Source organism: Pleurodeles waltl, chromosome 10 (assembly GCF_031143425.1).
Source record: "Pleurodeles waltl isolate 20211129_DDA chromosome 10, aPleWal1.hap1.20221129, whole genome shotgun sequence".
Classification (NCBI taxonomy): domain Eukaryota; kingdom Metazoa; phylum Chordata; class Amphibia; order Caudata; family Salamandridae; genus Pleurodeles; species Pleurodeles waltl.
Window position 1 is genome coordinate 857,017,220 of NC_090449.1, and position 22,343 is coordinate 857,039,562.

Sequence of the window (22,343 nt, forward strand, 5' to 3'; positions counted from 1 at the left end):
GCGGTGCTTGAGACGGCGGTGCCCTGTTCAGCGGTGCTTGAGACGGCGGGGCCCAATTCAGCAGTGCTTGTGATGAAGGTGCCCTGTTCAGCGGTGCTTGATTGAAAGGGCCCAGTTCAGCGGTGCTTGTTTGAAAGGGCCCAGTTCATCGGTTACGGCCCAGGCATGGGTGTCACTCGCCACCTTGCATGTGGCTGGCAGGGCCTTCCTGCCCATCTGTCCGTTGGCTTGCGGGGCCCTCCTGGGCTGCCGTACCGGGCCTCTGGGTGTCCTCCTGCACACCTGGGAGGGGGCTGGTGGGGCACTCCTGGGCAGCTGGCCTGCTGCCGGACTTTTCGGGCGTGCTGCCCTTCCCACCCCTCCCTGGTCGTCTGTGGCCCTTTGACCCCTTTGGCGGTGTGCCAGGTGGCACCCCACTTCCAGACGGAGCCAGGGTAGGGATTTTGGTCCCTGGTGTCCATGGCCTCTCGGCCGGGCACTACTCACTTTTGGCTGCTTTTCCGGGGGTGGGCTGGGCGTGCCTTGGCTCCTCGCCGGAGTTGTTGCCCTTGAGGGTGGGGGACTCCACAGTCCTTGGACAACAGTCCTGATAGGTCCTGGTTTGGTGGTGGCTGAGGTGCTGATTGCAGTCTTATGAGATGGACGGGGTGGGGGAGTTGTTGGAAAGAGGCTAAGGTTGGCAAGGAAAAGCAATTTGGAAAGAGAGTGACGGGTAGGCGTAGTGGGTATGGGAGTGGAGGAAGAGAATGTAGTTGTAGGAGTGTGAAGTCTGGTGTCTTTGGGTGCAGGTGTTTGGGCTGGAGGCTGTCGTGAGGTGGATGGCTGTTGGGTGGGTGGCTGCTTGCGTTTTTGTGGCTTGGAAGAGGGGGTGACAGACACACTGGGAGAGGACACAGGGGACGTGTACATGGTAGTGGGGGTGGTGACTGCACCTGTGCGGAGTGTTCTGGTGGGTGTGCTGGTGATGGACGTAGTGGCTGAAGATGTTGTGCATGCAAGTGTGAGTGGAGATGTCACAGGCAGGGAGAAGGGAGACGAGGAGGTGGGGGACACAGTGGAGGCAGTGGCTGTTTGTATGTCTGCATGTGGATGTTGCCTGTGTGAATGCTTGTGTGATGTGTGGTGCTTATGTCTGGATGAGCTTCCCTTGGGTGTTGAGGTGTGTGCAGGCTGGTCTGTAGGTGTGTCTGGGATAGGCAGAGGTACAGGGGATTGGGTCTGGGTGGAGGAAGTTGGAGGGGGGAGGCTAGAGACAGGGACAATTGCTGCTGTCAGTGCTGAGGCCAGAGGTTGAACGATCGCTGATGGGCAGCCTGACCCGAATGAATGCCCTCCAGGTATGCATTACTCCGGTGCACCTCCCTTTCTACACCCTGGATGGCATTCAAAAGGGTAGACAACAATGAGCGTCCTCAGGAGGTCAATGACCTCCTCACTGAGGGCAGCAGGGGTGACTGGGGCAGGGCCTGAGGTGCCTGGGGCGAAGGAGATGCCCACCTTCCTGGGTGAGTGGGCACGGGGTGAAGGCTGAGGGGCTGCTGGGAGGGCGGTGCTGGTGCGCTGGGTGGCGGCTGTGCCTGTTGTTGCGGGGGGCACGGATGTTGCCGCCACCACAAGGGAGCTCCCTTCAGAGGACGAGTCGCTGCCACTGACATCAGCACGAGTCCCCGCTGTGGAGCTCCCCTCGCCCTCCGTCTCACTGGTGAAATCCGACTCAGTTGCATGGCCCGCCATGGCCATGTGAGATGCAGCTCCCTCGTGCTCCGATGCCACTTCTCCTCCGCCTGATGATGCTGATGCACACATGAACAGGAAGATCACAAAAAAAGGGGGGGGGGGGGAATGAAGACATGTTGAGTGCATGGATTACCGCTACCGTTGGCGGACAAGACAGACACAGAAGCCCCCTGCACTACGCCGCGCACTTGGGGTCCACTACGCAATCCGTGGGACATGGCCTACAAGCCTATCGACGACAACTGCACACATAGATGACACAGGGCCATGGATACCTGAACTTGGCACCCTACAGAGGTGGGGGGCGGGGGCACAGGGCCATGCCTTACGGAGGGGCCTAGCCTACAGAATTTGCCCTGGCCTAGGGAGACCCACAGCCCTCTTCCCCCACCCAGACACCTCCACTGCGCGCAAAGTCACCAGAATGAGACTGTACTCACCCCCTTGTGTCTGCTGTGATGTCCTCACGCGCCCATCCGAATCGGGGTAGGCCACCGCCAGGATCCGGGACATCAGGGGGGTCAATTGACGACTGGCACCCCTCCTACGTTGGGAGGCCATCCCCAGCAGAGCCTCCGCCGTCTTCCTGCTCCCGCGGCGGACGTCCTCCCACCTCTTCCGGCAGTGAGTGCCCCATCTGTTGTGGACCCCCAGGGTCCGGACGTCCTTGGCGATGGCACACCAAATCGCGATTTTCTGGTGGGCGCTGACCTATGTGACATGTACAGGGAGAGAAAAATTGTCATCACCTTCTGCATGCTCAATGTGAGTGGCCCCCATCCCCACCCTTGCCATATGGCACATGCTCTCATCTGTCGTCTGATGCATGCCTCAATCGCTCCCCTCCCCACCATCTTTCATCCACCCGACTCAACCCAGGCATTGCCCACAAAGCATGGTCCCAGTGTACTTACCTGTTGGTCTGGAGGACCGTAGAGTAGCACATACTGGGGGAGGACCCCATCCACGTGTTTCTCCAATTCTTCAGAAGTGAAGGCAGGGGCCCTTTCCCCAGTCGCAGCAGCCATTGTCTCTTCCAGACCGAGGTCACAGCAGCACTTGCAGTGTAGGTCCTCTCCTGTGGAAGATCAGGTATCGAGTGATTAAGCTGATAGAAAATGGCGGTCACGCCCGCGGCGGTGCGTACCGCGACCGCCGGCGCACATCGTCATTGGCTCCTGAAACCCATAGGATTCAATGTGAACCAATGCGGCTTTGCGCTGCGGTCTTCGACCGCCTACCGCCACGGTGTGCCACGCCAGCGCATTGACCTCACATCCCATTGTCACACTTCACAGGTCAGGCAGCCGCCATTTCAAGGGCCCACATGGCTTAATTTCTACTGCGTCACACATACCTAGGCCTTTCCACAACACTCATACACACCATTCAATGCATAGTGGATCGTGTTGTGTGCAAGCTGTGGGAACGTACCCGTGGGTTGATTGACTCTGTGCTCGCTGTTGTCCTTCCTAGGCACCGTCCGCTTGGCAATGCGAGGAGATGGAGGAATCTTCCTGTGTACAGACCGCTGGTGGACCTGTCGACAATGGAGGACCGACATGTCATTCTGACATACAGGCTTGACCGAGCCACTATACATGAACTATGTGCCCAGCTGGAGGCAGACATGATGTCACCCATCCGCCAACCCAAAGGGATCCCCCCTCTAGTGCAGGTGCTGTCAGTACTCCATTTCTTAGCAAGTGTGTCATTTCAAACAACAGTGGCCATATCATCAGGGATGTCTCAACCTATGTTTTCCAAGGTGTTGTCCAGAGTGTTGTCTGCCCTGCTGAAACACATGCGGAGCTACATCGTTTTCCCTGAGGTGGGGGATTTGCCTACAGTGAAGGGTGACTTCTATGCCCTTGGACATATCCCCAACATCATAGGTGCCATTGATGGGACCCATGTGGCTTTGGTACCCCCCAGAGAAAGTGAACAGGTGTACAGGAACAGGAAAAGTTATCATTCGATGAATGTACAGATGGTCTGTTTGGCAGACCAGTACATCTCCCATGTTAATGCCAAGTTCCCTGGCTCTGTGCATGACGCCTACATCCTGCGCAATAGCAGCATCCCGTATGTGATGGGGCAACTCCAGAGGCACCGTGTGTGGCTATTAGGGGACTCTGGTTACCCCAACGTTTCCTGGCTATTGACCCCAGTGAGGAATCCCAGGACCAGGGCAGAGGAACGCTACAATGAGGCCCATGGGCGGACTAGGAGGATGATCGAACGCACCTTTGGCCTCCTGAAGGCCAGGTTCAGGTGCCTCCATATGACAGGTGGATCCCTAATGTACTCACCAAAGAAGGTGTGCCAGATCATCGTGGCCTGCTGTATGCTTCACAACCTGGCTTTGCGCCGCCAGGTGCCTTTTCTGCCGGAGGATGGTCCAGATGGTGGTGTTGTAGCAGCTGTGGAGCCTGTGGAGAGTGAAGAAGAGGAAGCCGAAGAGGACGACATAGACAACAGGAACACAGTAATAGAGCAATACTTTCAGTGACACACAGGTAAGAGTACACACCGGCATATTACATTTACTTAAAGACTCCTACCTCTCTACTGTCTGACTTTTTCCCCCAGTGTATGGTAACTGTGTTGTGACTTTCCCTTCCGTTTTCAGAGCTGTGGACCCCACTGCGTGACATCTGCTTAGTTTCCTCATGGACTACAGCTGTGTGACAGCGGTTTTTTGGCATCACTATGTGAATAACAATTTTGGCACTGTCATGTCTAATACATTTGTTAAAATCACAGACAGACTCCAGATTGTTTATGTGCAATAAGTGTGTTTATTCAAGTGCTCTAATTTGGATGGGTGGTTGCAAATCGGTGAGGGGTGATGGTGGAGGATTGTCCATGGCAGAGTCCAGACTATCAGGTTCACAGGTGCATTGTCCAAATGCCTGTGGGAAGTGGAGCAGGGGCAGTTTAAGGTTGGACAGGGTGACAATGTGGGACAGTGGGATGACAATCAGGGCGGTATCCTTTGCTGGCGGGGGTCTTGACATGTTACTCTGTCTTCTTCCTGGATCTCAGGGCCCGCTTGCGGGGTGGTTCTCCTTCTGCAGGGGGTGGGGTTCTGGTGGCCTGTTGGTCTTCTGTTGGGGCCTCCTGTCCACTAGCGCCGGCGGAGGTGGTAGCCAGTTCTTGGTCCATGCTAGTGTCAGGGGCCCTTTGAGGTGCCAGAGTGGTCCGCAATGTGGAGATTAACTCATTCAGGGCCACTACGATGGTACCCATGGCGGTACTGATGTTTCTCAGTTCCTCCCTGAACCCCATATACTGTTGTTCCTGCAGAAGCTGGATTTCCTGAAACCTGGCCAGGACCGTCGCCATCGTCTCCTGGGAGTGGTGGTATGCTCCCATGATGGAGGAGAGGGCCTCGTGGACAGTGGGTTCCCTAGGCCTGTCCCCCCCTGTCGCACAGCTGCCCTCCCAGTTCCCCTGTTTCCTTGGGCCTCTGTCCCCTGGACCGTGTGCCCACTACCACTGCCCCCAGGTCCCTGTTGTTGTTGGGGTGGTGGGTTAGCCTGGGTTCCCTGTAGTGGTGGACACACCACTGATTGACGTGTCCTGGGGACAGAGGTATGGGCCCGCTGGGTGGGTGCTGTGCTGGTGTTCCCAGAGGGGGGAAGGTGTGCTGTGGCCTGTGGCTGTCTGAGGGGAACCGACTGTCCAGAGGTCCCCGATGGACCGGGCTGGTCATCTAGATCCAGGGAGACAGAGCTGCTGTCATCACTGTGGGCCTCTTCTGGGGGTGGAGGGGACATTTGTGGACACTCCTGCGCGGTGACCTGGCGTTCGGGTCCTGCAGGGGTATAAAAGTATGGTTATTGCTTCTGTGTGTGCCAATGGCGTGCAATGGGTGGGTGCCCGTGTACCCCAGTGCTGGCATTCCTTTGTGGGAGCTGTTGTGACGGTGTTTTGGGGGGGGGGGGGGGGGTGATGGGTATGTGCATTGGGCATGCTTTGGTGATGGGTGTCCATGCTTTGGGGCCGCATGCAGGGGTAAGTTTTGGGATGGGTGGGTTGTGATGGTGGGACATTTGCAAGGGGTAGTTGTGAAGGGGGTGAGGGTGGGGGTATGAGTTGGCATGCAGGTGGGGTGGGGGGGATGAAGTAGTGAAGATGAGACTTACCAGAGTCCATTCCTCCGCCTACTCCAGCGAGGCCCTCAGGATGCAGGATGTTCAAGACTTGCTCCTCCCATGTTGTAAATTCGGGGGGAGGAGGTGGGGGTCCGCCGCCAGTCCGCTGTACCGTGATGTTGTGCCTTGATACCATGGAACGCACCTTCCCCCGTAGGTCGTTCCACCTCTTCCTGATGTCATCCCGATTTCTTGGGTGCTGTCCCACAGCGTTGACCCTGTCCACTATTCTTTGCCATAGCTCCATCTTCCTGGCAATGGTGGTGTGCTGCACCTGTGTCCCGAACAGCTGGGGCTCTACTCGTAGGATTTCCTCCACCATGACCCTGAGTTCAGCATCTGAGAACCTGGGGTGTCTTTGAGGTGCCATGGGGTGGTGTGGATGATGTGTGGGGTGGAGTGTGTAGTGATAGGTGGGGTGCTATTTAGTGGTGTGTTGTGTGAGGTGCGTGGAGGTTCTGTGGGTATTGGTATTGTGTGCCTGTGGATGCTTGTTTGTAGATTGTGGTGTCTCTCTCTGGTCTTCGTTCGAATTTCTGGTCGTAAGGGTTTGTGGGTGATGTGGGTGTGTGTTTTATACTGTAATGTATTGGGTGTGTGGGAGTGGTGTGTGTATGTGTATCAGGTGTGTGTATTTCGAATTGTCCAATGTGGTAGTGTTTTGTAGGTGTATGTGTATTTCGACCGCGGCGGTGTGTACCGCCAATAGAATACCGCAGTTGAAAGATCGCCGCGTGGATTCGTGGGTCGTAATGGCATGGGCGTATTTCTGTTGGTGTGACGGTGGAGGTTTGGTCATCGCCAGTTTATCGCTGACTTTTGTGGATGGCGGTATTTTAGCGGTTTGCCTAGTGTGGGTCAGAATGACCGTATCGGTTTACCGCGACCGCGGCGGTGTTATGGCAGTCTTCTGTCTGGCGGTAAGCGCCTTTTACCGCCGAAGTTGGAATGACCACCATTGTGTCTCCCACATGCTGAAAACAGAAGCGCTTGCTTTCGCTCCCAGGCTGAAAATCTGTGCTTAATTTGAGCCAGTGTTTTCCGGTGCGGGGCACTGGCACTTATTTTTGAGGGCTGGCACATTTCTGCATCAGGCATTTACTGTGAGCAAAAGACACATATGGGAAAGGCAGGGGAAGAAAAAGATGGAAAAAGCGTCACAAAGTGAGAAAGCAAAAAGTTGCAAGAGTGAGCTGGAGGGGCAATGAGTGGTTGTAAATGACTTAAGGAGGCTCAAGATGGCTTTAGAATTTCGCTGCCATGAAAAGGTCAGAAAAAAACGGGTTAAAAAATGTAAACTGCTGGCTGACTATCTATTTAAACAGCAAACATGTTACCACATGTTTTAAAGATATTTTTAAATAGGAAAAATGACCCCTAAAGACTGAAAAAGGAAAAAAATAACCACATGGTACACTGTCAGCAACAGAGTGGTTTCCGGTACAGTGCACCATTACTTTGTTATCTATATTATCTGCACTTGATTGCGTAAATTCAAGTGTTTATCATTTTACATTTTCAATATATATAAACCCTGTTGCCACACATTTGTTGTTTTGAGTGTATTTCAGCACACCTGTGGTGCTACTGGTATAACATTTACCTTATGGCACAAGATTTTGTTATAAAACTTTATTGTATTCTTGCATATTTTAATAACATAATATTTTCATTATCATATTTATTATTCCTGTTGAACATTTTCATAAATTTTCCAATGGCAATATAGAGCCTGATTTAGATCGTGGTGTATGGAATACTCCGTCACAAACATGACGGATATCTCATCCGCCGTATTACGTCCCATAGGATATATTGGGATCGTAATACGGCAGACAGGATATATGTCACATTTATGACAGGAGTATTCCTCTCTACCAAGATCTAAATCTGTCCCATAGTGGTTAATGTATCTCAACAGGAATTTTGCCTTCAAACATTTAGGTGCTTGCCAATTACTACTTTGTAAGGAGCTTATTCTTAAAAAATATTTCTCTACAACCTAGAGAAAAAGCTAAGACAGACACTTTTTTGGTTCCCATTCTCTCTTGGTTTTGCAATTATTTACCCACATCAATTAGAGTAGATATTGAACATGCCTTAACTAAACTTTCAGTAGTTTAAACATTTTGATTGAAATAATGTCCGCATCCCTGTGCTTTACCCTAATACATTGAAAATGTTTTTTTCGAAAAATCTAATCCACTGTTCTGTCTCAACTGTGTTCGGATGACGCCCTTGCACTGTTTATCCACAGTTATTACTTTGTAAAACACTAGGAAAGAATGTTGCCATTGCACGCCACAATGAAATCGATATCACTAAATCTGCAATATTCCCTAAGCATTGCAGTCTATCGTATTGGCACTGTACTTGTACTTGGCTATGGTGGCTTCTTGGTCTGCCAACTCCACTCTCACTGTCCCCAACACTACTAGTGGATAGGCATCTGAATGGCACTTTGGCTTCCATGACTGACCCACAGTCACTATATAACTACTTAATGGGACGCAGTTACATACGCAACTCAAGGGCATCTATCGTAATATTTAAACCTGTAGGTGTTTTTGTTTATTTTGTTTAAAGAGTCGGTCGCAGAAGTCTACACGAATTGAATGAAATACACATGCCTGCTTGAACTATTAAGCACCTACTCCTAAAGTACAACAAAGGGAAGTGAGACACAGACATGGCAGTATCATTTATGATCTAGGATGTTGTCGCATTCAATGTGAAAAATAGTTTCAGAGGGCCTAGATAAAAAAAAATCTTAGTATCTCTTTGACTTTTTACACTTGTTTTCAAATACATCTCTAGATACCACATAACAAAAATAATCATGAAGATAAATGATAAACAGTTTTATAAGCAATCTTTAATGTATTTGCCATAAGATTGAGTGTTTGAATATTTACATGATTAATTATTTTTTTCTCAATGTACAAAAGGTTGGAGAAATTTGGAGCGAAATAAGTGCTGAACTGGCAGAAGAAGGTTTCCGTCCTGTTACTCCAGATGAAGAAGCTCTGGAAGTCATTGGGAAGGCCTTTGAAAATAGTGGGAAGATGGTAGCTTCCCATCAAGCAACGATACTTGAAAATAAACGGCAACAGGATCTTCAGGAAGAGCAGCAAATATATGCTGAGGTGAACCTTACAAAATGTTTCAAAATAACCTGGGGCCAGGAGAGTGTTTACATTAATGCATGTAATCTTTATCATCACCATGAGCTCATATCAATTTTTTGTTGCTGGCCATGTAAAACCGTTGGCTCCCAAAAGTTTATGAGCCACTCAAGTTGAGTGAGATGCTCTATATCATTTCATCAATAACTGTCTCTATTCCTATTTGGTGAATGCAATTGTCTTTTTACGTCTAATGTGCTAACTTTAGCTCTCTAACAGGCTTGTGTAATCACAAAAATTAATAATAGATAATAGTAATAAGTATAGATAGCCGAGCTTACAAGTCAACCTTCTTCAGACATATCTTTCTTAGACTGCCATTCACATTGTGGCTCAGCTCACCTAACATCTAACATAGAAATGGAGGAATGGGTTAGCCCCCTTCAAACACTGGCTTTGTTTCTGGTGTCACTTACATTCGGATGAGTAAGCTGGATGCCAAGCCCCCTGGATCTTCCAGATTCCTTGCCCAGCTGAATCTGAATTGGCTTACCCTCTCAATCGATGCTGTCAGTTCAGCTCCCTTTGTCATCTTCCTGTGTTCTTCTCTCCTCGAAGTTTATCCTTACACTCTCTCCCCCTTCACTCTAGTCCCTGTTTTGTAGACCTTCCATTCTGGAAGTCACCTTTCCATCAGATCTTGGCTCACTGACCTGCATCATTGTTGGACCAGGCCCTTTTTGCAGGGTCATCCCCAAACATTTTGCCTCCCCCCTCCTATTTTTTCTGACCTGTTTTTGTTGGCTTTAGGATTCTGAGCACTTTACAACTGCTAACTAGTGCTAAAGTGCATATGCTTTCTGTGTAAATTATATTTTTCCATGATTGGCATATTTTGGTTTACTAGTAAGTCCCTAGTAAAGTGCACTAGAAGTGCCCAGGGCCTGTAAATCAAATGCTACTAATGGCCTGCAGCACTGATTGTGCCACCCACATGAGTAACCCTGTAAACAACGCTCAGACCTGCCACTGCAGTGTCTGTGTGTGCAGTTTTAAACTGCCAGTGCCTAGCCCAAACCTTCCCTCTTTGTACACGTAAGGCACGCCTAAGGTTGGCTCTGGGTAGCTCCATGGTCAGGGTGCGGTGTATGTTAAAGGTAGGACATGTACTGATGTGTTTTACATGTCCTGACAGTGAAATACTTCCAAATTCGGCTTTCACTGTTGCAAGGCATATCTCTCTCATAGGTTAACATGGTGAATGCCTTCAAATATCTTTTAAGTGCAGTTTCCCATTGGGAGCAGATTGAGACCTGGAGTTTGGGGTCACTGAACTCACAATTTTAAAATATATATTTTGGTAACGTTGGTTTTTAGATTGTTAATTTGAAAATGCCACTTTTAGAAAGTGGTCATTTTCTTGCTTAAATCTGTGCCTGTGCCTCTGACTGCTAGTGTATTCCATGTCTGGGTCAAACTGACAGTTGGGCTGTTGTGAATTCCCTCTAGACAGTGACACAAAGGGAGCTGGGTGTAGCCTGCATATCCTGATGAGTCTCCTGGGCTAGAGTGGGGATGGAGGAGCTGACACTTACACCTGAATGGGCTGTGCCTGTCCTCACACAATGCCATCTTTAACCCCCTGGTGTGTGTCTGGGGCCAGGCCTGGGCAAGACAGGATCATGTCAACAACGGAGAATTTCCTTTGAAGTTTGCCTACTTCAAAGGCAGAAAGGAGTATAAGTAGTGGACCCAAAACCCCAAATTTTTAGAAAACTTCTGGAACCAAGAGGACCCTCTCCCAAGGAGAAGAGATGAAGAGCTGGAGGAGGAGTACTGCCCATTTGCTGTGTATGCTTTGCTGCTTTTTGGCGTGCAGTTGCTGCTTCTGCCTTAGAGAGAACAAAGACTGGACTTTGCTGGGTATCCTGCTTGTGAAGTTTCTCCAAGGACTTGGACTGAGCTTGCCCCCTGTTCTGAAGTCTCAGGGCCATCAAAGACTTCCTCTGCCAGCACCTGGGCTCTCTGCTGAGGCTCCTACCCTGCCAGGTGGTGCCTAATCCAGTCCCCGGGCCCTTGAAAGGAGAAGCTGGTGAATAACTAAGAAGTACGAAGTGCACCGACTCCAGTCCCTGGGCCCTTGAAAGGAGAAGCTGGTGAAAAGCCAAGAAGTACCAAGTGTACCGACTTCGGACGACTATGGACTGACGCCGCTGCTGGATCCCGTGACGCCACCTGCAACTGAACCCATGGTCCGTGCTGGAGTGCGATGACCCTGCAGGCCCAACGCTGCTGTAGCCTCGCTGAAGTCCACGCCTCTGTAAGTCCCGAAGTGCTGTGACACCGAGGTCTGTGACACCCAACTTCGCCACACCATGACTGCTGGATATTGAGCCCGCTGGAAGTGCCCAGATCCATTGCTTCGCACTGATGGTGCCTCACCTCCACAGCTCAGCAGCAAGGACCCACTCCTCGCACCGACACCACCCTCCGCAGCACCGGAACAGAAGCCGCACCGGATCAAGGGACGTCTCAATCCCCGACTCCATGCACCACCTTGTTCCTCATTTCCACAACGTACTGTACCTGGGGGTCCGCGTGACTCTGTGACCGGTGCCTTTGGCGTCGGATTGTTGGGAACGAACCCGCCACGACGCCAAGATATCACCAATTCAAAGTATTTGTGTTTCTAAGCACAATATTGAAGTTTAATCTTCAAAAATTCATAACTTTGCCTGTATATGTTGGATGTTTGTCTTTTTGGTCTTGTTTTACTCTGATAAATGTTGGCTATTTTTCTAACATGGTATTGAGTCATTTTGTGGTGTTTTCGATGTGTTACTGTGGGTGATTGTACAAATACTTTACTCATTAACTCTGAGATAAGCCTGACTGCTTGAGCCAATCTACCAAGGAGGTGACCACCTTAGACGACCGTTGTCAACGACCACCGTAGCCGAGGCCTTTCGTAGACAATGTAATAATAGTCAACACTGTCATCAACCACCTCAAAGTAATTCCTGTGAATTATGATTTTACAGGCGGTTTTCAGACGCCCCATTGTAAGGTTATAAAGGTCTCTCTGATGTATTGCCAGAGTTGAAGAGGGAGTTGAGGGTCTTTTTCCATTTTTTTTCCTCTCTGTGAGAAGTGCCTTATGAAGACTCATGGTAAGTCTTTTTATGACTTTTCTGCGTGACTTCTGGAGAGCCTGGCGCAATGTCTCTCTCTGACCTCTCCTGTGAGGTGAAGGAATCCTCACTGTCATTATTAGTGACAGATTAAAGATTTTGTTATTCCAGCCAGTAATAGCCTCATCTCTCAGAACGTGAGAGTTTTTGAGGAAAAGGTTGACATATTTATGTAGTCTTTTACCTTGTTTACTGCTACTCTGACATGTTAGTGCCAGGGTTAGAGAAATGAAACAGGAAATATAATCTTGGATGATCCAAAAAGAAGTAAAAGCTGAAGAACCGAGCAAAGCTCAGAGAGACTGCCTTCACACGAAGTGCGGTATAAAATCTGAGGGACTCAGCCTCTGTTGGGAGTGTTCTAGAGGGTGCTCCTACAATTAATAGTCACCTTTTTCTAGAGTTTGCAGTACCTTGGCAACAGTTTCTAGAGTTCCTGTTTCTGTACTGCATCCTAATTTAAAGCCAGATTGGACATTATAAAGAGATCCTTTTTAGCTATGAAAAGTTAATTGTTTTCAATTGGGATACATGTGGCCAGCTTGAATGCACCCCAGGCTGAGTCTTGTGACAGAGAGGAGTTATTTAGGCTCTTCCAGAAGGGTGTAAGTGGGGAGCTTATCTCTTTGAGTAGTGTTGAAGGTATGGGTTCAAAGAAATGGGAGAATGGTTTGGTTTTAGCAATAATGTTGCTTGGTCTCTGTAAATCCCTGTGTACAATATTGCAGTTCTAAATGCCACAGCAGCTAAATATATTAATAAACAATTAGTATGGAGTTAACGGTTGGGATTGTGTGTTGGAAATTTCTAACTTACATTCTGTTGAACTGCTCTTTAGAGTTTTTAGACAAGATATGTAGTAGAATTGCAGTGGTCTTTTTAGGTCTTTTGAGATGCAAGGGACACAAAAAGACGTCTAGCAAATGGCACACAGCTCTCAATGGTCAACTTAAACTTTCAGTGTAAGTTTACTATTTTTTACAAGTGTAGTTGTACGTATGGTATCATTACGACTGTGGAGAACTCCATACATTAAAAGACAGGACAGTCTCTAGAGTCATAAAAACACTACACGTATGTTTGACAATACACAATATTGGCAATGTCCTTTTTGGTTATTAGATTTCCAATCCTATCAACATCTTGGTGAATCTGTGGCATCTATATTGTCCATTATTCCTAGAAGAATAGATTTGGGGGCATTTTCTGTTGGTATCTGGATTAGTTTTTCTAAAGTGTGAGTTTCCGTAATATTCATGAATTCTATTGTGTTTCCAGACTACGTGCATGAAACAGTTTCCTATTCACTCACATCTGCAACATTTTGGCACTGGGAGCTTGTCCATGCTCCAGAGTCTTTGGGGGGCCTAATGTATTCTGTGAAAGTATTTGAGCTGTATCGAGCATAGTTTGGCTAATATTGCCAATGCTCACTGTGCTATTTTTGCACATCTCTATTCATCATCTAATTTTCCTATGTTTGGTTTCCTTTTTAGTTGTCGATGGTTGAAATGTTCAAGGGAATTTATTATGAAGATGCAGTATATTTGAGAAATTCCACACTGTTCTAGTATTTCTATGATCAATTTGGCCTCAAAGGGACTAAAATCAGGATGTTTAGTCCATCACGTGTACAATGCATGTTTAAGCCGTAAATATAAATAGAAATAGGATTTGTGCAAGTCGTATTCTTTACTGAGTTGTAAAGAATACGTCATGTATGTACTCCATGTGGGTATATTCGCACATATGACCCAATTTAGAGATACCTATGCATTCCCATGATTTATAGCCCATTAGTGCCCTTGGTTGAGGCACCCAAGTCCAATGTCGAATCTGGAGTTTATAAGTTAGCCTTCATTCACATTTAATGCATTTTCATGCTGTGTGCAAGCAATTCAATGAAGTTTAGGTAATTAAGGAAGCGCTTCAGGATTTGGGGTTCTATTCTATAGGAATATGAGGTCATATTCATCAAGGCTAGATAGTTCAAGTCAGAATGTGGACTCTCCCTTGCCTCCGAATAGCCAAATGCTAATTACTATTGTGTGAGCTGCCAGGTAGTAGCTGTACATGTCTGACATGGCAAAGCCTCCACTTTAGACCGATTGGGTGCATGTTACGTTTTAGAGTTCTTAGTGGGTCTGGCGGCGGGGTAGCCAGTATGGCGGCAACCTACCTATTGGAAGTTTGGCAAACGGTGCAGACAGTCCACCAAACTCCTAATGAGGCCCTTAGTCTTCAATTCTGTTGATCCAGACCAAGCCCTGAACCAGTATGCCCTGTCTTATCCAAGTCCTGAGTGGCTCAATTACCAAGACAAACAATAAGGGAATGGGTACCCCATTCTTGTTCCTCTTTGTATGGCGAGATGTCATTGACTCACACTCTAGCATTTGGATTTTGGTATCGGAGTTGGTTAAGTTTTATAAAATGTTGTTCAAAAATAATTTTCTGGAGTACTTTAAATAAATAATTTCCAGCTCACAGAATTGAAAGCTTTCTCCAAGTAGACGAACATCAGTGCACTGGGATCTGGGAACTTTTGTGCTTTCATGAGTGTCATCTTTACTATTGTATGTAAGCACTGTATCAATTAGACTTGGTGAGCTAGAAGTGACCATTACAAACAAATGACCATCAATGTAACACTAACAACTAGAAAAATTATTTTATCTCAGATAAATCATTTTACAGAAAAAAAGGATAGATTTCAGCGCATATATTAGCATTTTGTAATAAGGTCTTAAATAGATTGGGAGTGACTATGCTTCTTGTGAAATCCAACACTTTTACTTAACCGTAAACTTTCCTGTTGGATGGGGAGCATTGGAGAATGAGGTGCAGTTGTTTATCTCGCTAGATTTCTGATGTTGAAGATGAACTAGTATTGTCAGTGCTTAATTTGAAAAATAATTATTGCCGGGCCCAACGTTTTGCTCAAACTGTCGCAGCAGGTGCTATCACATGTTTTGGGTGCCTAATACCAAGTCTGCATGGTTTGATTCCACCACATGCCTCTTTCATCCACACCACCAGGCACTCCCTGCCCCTTTATCTGTCTCACTCTTGCGGGTTTGTTTTTGTCAATGCTTTCTCTATTTGGCTCTTTTTTTCTGTTTTTTTTCTACCTTCTTCTTTTCCCCTTTTGTGTTTTTCTCTCTCTAACTCTGGATCAAAGTTTGATCAGCAAAATAAGTGCCAGTACCCAAAGACGAGTGCGGGTGGGCCCCGCCTTCAACCACCGGCTGAAATTAGGCAATGAGTTTTGTAAAGGTTGTATACTGTGAGTTGTCAATGCTGTGATTGACCTCATGTTGTCCATGCCTGTGACTGTTGTGATGTGAGTGAAATGGCATTTTGTGTTTCTGCAGTGTTCGGATGCTGTGAGAGTTTTAAATGTCTTGATGTCCGTTTATTTTACAAGACAAAAGCCCTCTTTATGAGTGGCCCATTAACCTCCCGGTCATTTCCCCATTCCCTAATTATCATTATACTGATAGGCCCAGTAGCACCCATTACCTGACTCATGGGAAATCACAGGCCACTCTTAAATAGGGCCAGAGAAGCTAAAATATGTTTGAACTATATAAATGTGAATAAGTAAAAAAAATAAGTTGTTGATCGCATAGACATATTGACAGTGAACTCATTAAGTAAGTGTGTATTAACTGTTTATTGAAAAATGTATACGGTGATTGAATTTCAATTAAAATTGCATTTTCCTTGTGTTGGCAGCCAAAGCCCGTATGTCAAACTGTATTGGATTTGTCAATATTTATTGTAATTGTTTGCGAGCTATTTATTTTCGTTTTCTATTTTGTTTCACGTTTGTTTTTTATTGAGCCGACAGTAAGTTGTATAACTTTCATCCCGTAGATGCAAGCTAACCATAAACAAAATGAATTGACTGTTAAATCCTGGGAGGATTTCTTAGCCAGAACGTCCAATTTTGATGTTTTAAAGGTGAGACTATATTCTTTATCTTTTACCCTCTTGTATACGTCTTGAATTACGAGAAACAGCCTCGATTTTAAGATATAACATGCCTTTTATACAGCATTGATTTGCAGCTTAACAGTCTAGGGGAATTTAATAGAACTCATTACACAGAGCGAACACTCCGTGCCCACATTTGTACGCAGCACCCACCCCCATTAAATTCCCACATACGTCTCCCTACATATGTACACACAACACCATCATAAAATAGATACCTTTTCCTTGAATCAGGGCCGGTTCTCGCGCTGGTGGTGCCCGGTGTCACAATTTTTGGTGCCCCTCCCCCCATGACCTCCGCTTCGGATTCTCTCACTACCACCCGACAAAAGTGCCTCTCATCACTCCAGAGCCCCTCTCTCACACATACATTTAATTTGTATTAAAGCGCTGGTAAAGGCAGGGCTTTGCTAATCCACTCAGCTATGCAGATGAAATATAGATCTGTTCTTTGCAACAGGCAAATTAACTCTCTGCGCTACTTTATGGCGAGTCAGAACGGCTACTAAAAACTCTTTCTGGCAGACAGATTAATCACAAGTTATCTTGACATTTTTATTGCTGCCTGAAAGCTGGGCGCAGCAGGATCTCTGCAGCAAGAATGTTAAAGTCATTGCTAAATACAGCGCCCCCTCAAACACCTGACCCTCCCCCCGGGGTCAGTGCCCCCTTCCAGGTCAGCGCCCAGTGCAGCTGCTCAGGTCGCATCGTCCTAATGCTGGCCCTGCTCAGAATACAGCAAACTACAAAAAAAACTCAGCCCCTCCTCCCCCAATACAGAGATGGACCTGTATCCCGTCGGTACAAAGGGAAACCTAAAACTGCAGTTTCTGAAAGACAAAGAGGTGTTGGTTAAAAGCAAGGCTTGGCTGACACTGTATCACTGATGCAATCAATTTCAGTTTTGTGTGTACTAGCCACATGAGTATATTTCAGAAGGTATTAAAATCTGAAGTGATGACGCTTCCTCTAATTTATAAGACCGATACCACTGAAGAAGTTACTTTAATAAGGCCCTTGGTTCTCTGTTTTAGGCATTGAGTTTCAGGACCATAACTGTAAGGGAAACACTGTACGTTAACAACTTTTCTAACAGATTCAGATCATTCTGATAATTTTGTTTCTGACGAGGGTAAAATTATTTACTTATTTAAGGATCTAAATTAACAATTATTTAACCTGAAACATAATACATTTCTGATGGATACTTCTAACACCAGATTCCTCAACATATAATTCCCCCAGGTGTCAGACTGGATGTGGAAACTCAACAGCAATACTCCTGAGCGCCTGTTAGTGGCGTCATTTGTCTCTGCATTTATTTTGCTTTGCTGTGGAAATAACGAGCGGGGCTGCATTTGAGCACCACCCATGTGTGCTAATGTCAGTTCCTTTCTTTCTACACCTTTGAATGCAGATCTAAAGCTCTACTCCTCTCATCTCTATTGCAAAATGTCTCATTTTTCCAGTATGTAAGGGAAATATTTATCCTCCTCAAATGAGAGGGTTTACAGATGTTAGTAATAGATCCCTATGAGGTATGCCTAGGGTGCCTGAGGTCCGACACATCTCCAGGGTCTGCAACGACTGCAGCCAGACAAACCGAAAATGTGTTACGTTGCCAAACATCAGAAGACTCTGCACCACAACTGTTTGAAGTTGAATGGAAGGTCTCTTTCCAGCTCCCGAATTGGTTGAAGTCATCAAGTAAGTCAAAAAAGAAGCCCATAAAGTCCAAGCAGGAATCAGCCCTTTCCCATCACTGTGGAATTCCATAGAGCGCTCAAGGCGATCAACGTGCCACTCACTTTCACTCCCAAACTACTAAAGAGCCAATAGTGCAACTGGTTCTAATGTCCATCAGTGAAATCCCAGCAAAGTGAGGAATTCAGCGAGGCCATACTACACATATTGACATGTGTCTAGCTTTCTTTGGTGGGCCTTCAGACTCCAATGATCTGCAGTGGCCTCCGGTCAGGGTTCTGCCTGTGTGTTTGACCATGGCACCATCTGTGCCTATTGAACCCCTTGGGGTTCCATACTGCCTTTAATGCTGAATTAGGTCTTGGCGCCACTTACTGCATCATTCCCTTTAAAATAGGCACTGATGCTGCTGGCACGGGAAGAGGATCCATCACCAATCATGGTTTCCAACTCCAAGCCAACCTCCTGTCAACCTTGACCTCGCCTGCACCCCCAGTCCACTGGAACACAGTCAGTAGCCAACACTCTGGACTCTGACACATTGTCTTTACCACATGGCAGAGTTGATACTTTGTCAGCTCTTTGGTTCTGATTCTGACATCAATGACTGCGTTGAAGGGGACACATTTGTAAAATACTATTATGAGTACAATTGGTACACAGAATTACAGGATGCCAGTGGGCTAGACATGTGATCTAAATGCATGAAGACTTTTGGCAAGTGCAAGTTCTCTTCTGCCAGCCTTACTTTACATTCTGGAAACACACAGTTACCTCTTAGTTCGCTGCAGCCATGCTCTGTGAAATATGGTAAGTAAAATCCTGCTGGCAGGTCCGGAAGATCTATGAGTGTCTTAAGACCTTACCATACAAGAACGCCGGGATACAGCAACATTTGTTGTTCTCTCTGGTCTGGACACAGCCATTTGCTCGGGTCAGGTAATGGGCACCTGTGTGGTGTTTCGGCACCATGCCTGGATGAGGTCTGTAGGCTTCTCAGGGAATGTCCAGGCATCCTTAATGGCCTACCATTCAATGGCTTTCGCCTCTTTGGTGATAACGTGGCTCATCCTTGGAAAGGTTCAAAGAAATTCATGCCACGGTGCATGCTCTGGGTCTGTCTATCCCGACTAAGTATTATCCCCAACAGTTTTGCAACTTCCATGGTTACAACAGGGATTTTCAATATTACCAGGGCCAGACCCTGCCACCTGCACAACATCCTTCTCAGCCATTTCTTGGCCGAGGCTGTGGCTCTCAGAGAAAATGTTCTGAGCATCAGGAACAATGTGGAGTTCAATCTCCAGCCCCTCTTCCGACCACAACTGCAAAACTGCTTTAGTGTGTCTTTTTTGACACACACCCACCATGTAGAAGGCAGGGCCAGATATTTCCTGTAAAGGTGCAGAGACATCACTTAGGACACATGGGTCCTCCAATTTGTCCAATTGGCCTGCACCTTCCCATTTATTTCTACCCAATCAGCGTGGCTGACAGAGGAGCACATGTCCATTTTGCAGCAGGCAGTGCAGGCACTTTTGGCCAAATGAGCCATAGAGTGTGTTCTGGCCTCAGAAATAGGGAGTGGGATGTTGCCCCTGCTACTTCCTTGTGCCCCAGGACTGATGCCTTCATCCTATTTTAGATATCTGCCCTTTGAACCCCTACCTGAGGAAGGACACGTGCAAAATACTGACGCTGGCTGGAGTTTTGTACGCTCTGGTGCCTGCAAACTGGATAGTAGTCTTGACATGTAGGACATGTATTTCCATATTCCCGTCCTACAGCTATGATTTGCGCTTCACAGTGGACCTGGAGCATTTTAGGTTGCAGTGTTCCATTTTGGCCTTACCAATGCCCATGAGGTGTTCACAAAAGTGTTGCTGATGCTAGTAGTACACCTTCAGACTCTGGGTGTTCTAGACTTCCCCTACCTCAGCAACTGACTATTGAAGGCAGGCTGAACCCACACAGTCTTAGACCACCTTGAGACAACAGCAAACCTAATATTGTTGGGTTTCACTACCAATGTGCCATGGTTACATCCAGCTTATTTGCAAAATCTCCTCTTCATCTGAGCCATCTAGGATACTGTGTAGTTTTGTGCCTTTCCCCTGGAGCACAGAGCCAAGGACATTTCGGACAGTGATCCCAATGTTTCAGCCTCTGTTTAGGATCTCACTCTGGATGGTGGTGAGGCATCTGCCACTATTGGCCTCCTGCGTACTGCTAGTCGAAAATGCCAGATGGCCCATCTGGGCTCTGCAGTGGGATCTGAAGTCCTACTGGGCTCAGCACCAGGAGGAACTCATTGGATTCCATCCAGGTTCCAGAGGAGGCTGCAAAATATCTGCAGAGGTTGCTGCGGAACTGCGATTGGGCCAATGGCAGACTCCTTTCCTTACCCCACCCAGAGCTGACAGTGGTCACAAATGCATCACTAGTGTGCTGGGGAAGTCATCTATGAGAGGCGGAGATCAGAGGACTCTCATCTCCAGAGGAAATCCTCCTTCACATCAGTTTGTTGAAGTTATGGGTGATATGCTTGATGTTGAAGGCATTCCTACCATCTATCAAAGAAAGGCCAGTTCAGGAGCTCACAGATAACACCAGTGGCATGTGGGACTGTAACAAGCAGGTTGATGTGGAGTCTTTGGCTATGTACCAAAAGGCTCTGTGCCTCGGGCAGTGGCAAACTCGTCAGGCCATTTCTCTGATTGTGAACCACCTGTCGGGGTGTCTAAACACCAGGGTGGAAAGTCACTGTCGCCTGGCAGATCATGATTGGCATTTACATGCTGTGGTGGCACAAGGTGTTTTCCAGTAATCTGGAGAACCCTGTCTCAAACATTTTGCACTGCTGAGAACATGCAATGTCATGTTTTTGCCCAGCATCGTTTCTAAGAAGGCACTCTCTCTGAGACTCACTCTTCCTGGAGTGGAGGTTGGGACTCCTGTATGCCTTCTCACCTTTAAGATCAAGACCACCTGGGCCCAAGTCATCCCAGTGGTTCCGGATTGGGCCAGAAGGATATGGTATCCAGAACCTCTGGGCATGAGCATCTGTCCTTCAATCAAGTTGCTGCCTCAGGAAGATACTGTCTCAGCAAAAGGGCAGGGTTATGCACCCGGGTCTTCACAATCTGCATCTCCAAGCATGGAGATTGAGCAACAGCAGATAGTTTCCTTTGATCATCCTCCCAAGGAGGCTGATGTTTTTCTGACAGCCAGGAGCCCATCTATAAATTCAGTGTTTGCTGACACTGGGACAAGTTTGCCTTTTGGTGCGGTACCCGCCAGATTAACCTGCTACAAGCTAAGCTGTCTGAAATGTATTTGTCTGTTTTGTTGTTGGCCCACTAAGAACTTGTGCTGGACACTTTTAAAGGCTATTTGTTAGCTCTTTCAGCTTTTATAAGGTTGCCAGACCAGCCTTCCTTGTTTAAATTACTTGTTGTGATGATATTTCTTAAAGGTTTACAGCATAAGTTTTCCACTGAAGCTCTTTGTGATGCCACAGTGGGGCTTTAATTTGGTTCTCATTTTCCTAAAGGGCACCCCATTTCAGCCAATGCACAGCTGCCCACTACATCTGTTGACCCTGAAAATGGTATTGTTGATCGCAATAACGTCAGTTCATCGTTTGAGTGAGCTTCAGGTGCTCTCGATCCAGCCGCCTTACAACGTAGTGTTCAGAACTTGAGCTGCATGTCTACAGAAAATCGTAATATCTTTTCATGTTGAACAGGCTCCTGACATTCTTTGCTCCGCCTCATCCCACAATAGAGAAAGACAGACTACATTGTTTGGATCCCAAGATATCCCTTATTTTTACATGTATCATACCAGCGACATTAGGGTGGACGATTCTTCGTGGGCTTCTTAAGCAAGGCACTGCAGAAAAGAACAGTTTCGCCTTGCTAGGGTGTTCAGGTATTTCAGGTTCTTCTCTTGACCTTCGACTGTTTCTTGCCATTTCTCTTTTGCTCTTTGCTTTCCACTGTTTCCTGCCATTTCTCTTTTGCTCTTTGCTTTCCACTGTTTCTTGCCATTTCCCTTTTGCTCTTTGCTTTCCACTGTTTATTTTTCTTTTGCTGTGCGCTTTCCCGCTTTTTCCCGCCGCTGCCACCCGTGCGGCCCCGCCCCCCCTGCTCCCATTCGCTGTCCTGCCTCCCAGCTGACCCCTCCTCCCCCCTTCCCTCTTATGGCGGCCGCTGTGCGGCAGCGGCGCTGGCGCACCAGAGGCGCACCAAAGGCAAGCCCGTCTGTGCCCATCCGCGCCTGGACCGCGCCCAGCGCCAGAACCTCTGGCCCCCACCGCGCTCAAAACACCTGACTAAGATACGACGCCGCCTCCCTCAACGCCCTCAACCCCGGACAAACAGCCACCTGCTACTAAGCCAGCCCTAAACATGCTCATGGACCCT

The 22,343-nt window shown here is 47.5% G+C and overlaps 1 protein-coding gene across 2 annotated transcripts in view; it reads left to right on the forward strand.

Moving 5' to 3' along the window:
• The window catches only part of CFAP69 (cilia and flagella associated protein 69), a 340,683-nt gene that overhangs the window by 287,474 nt on the left and 30,866 nt on the right, over positions 1–22,343 (forward strand). For both annotated transcript variants that reach the window (XM_069211560.1, XM_069211561.1), the window contains 2 exons: positions 8,846–9,043; positions 16,093–16,179. In XM_069211560.1, coding sequence (XP_069067661.1) covers positions 8,846–9,043; positions 16,093–16,179 — 285 coding nt within the window. The remainder of the gene's footprint in view (positions 1–8,845; positions 9,044–16,092; positions 16,180–22,343) is intronic.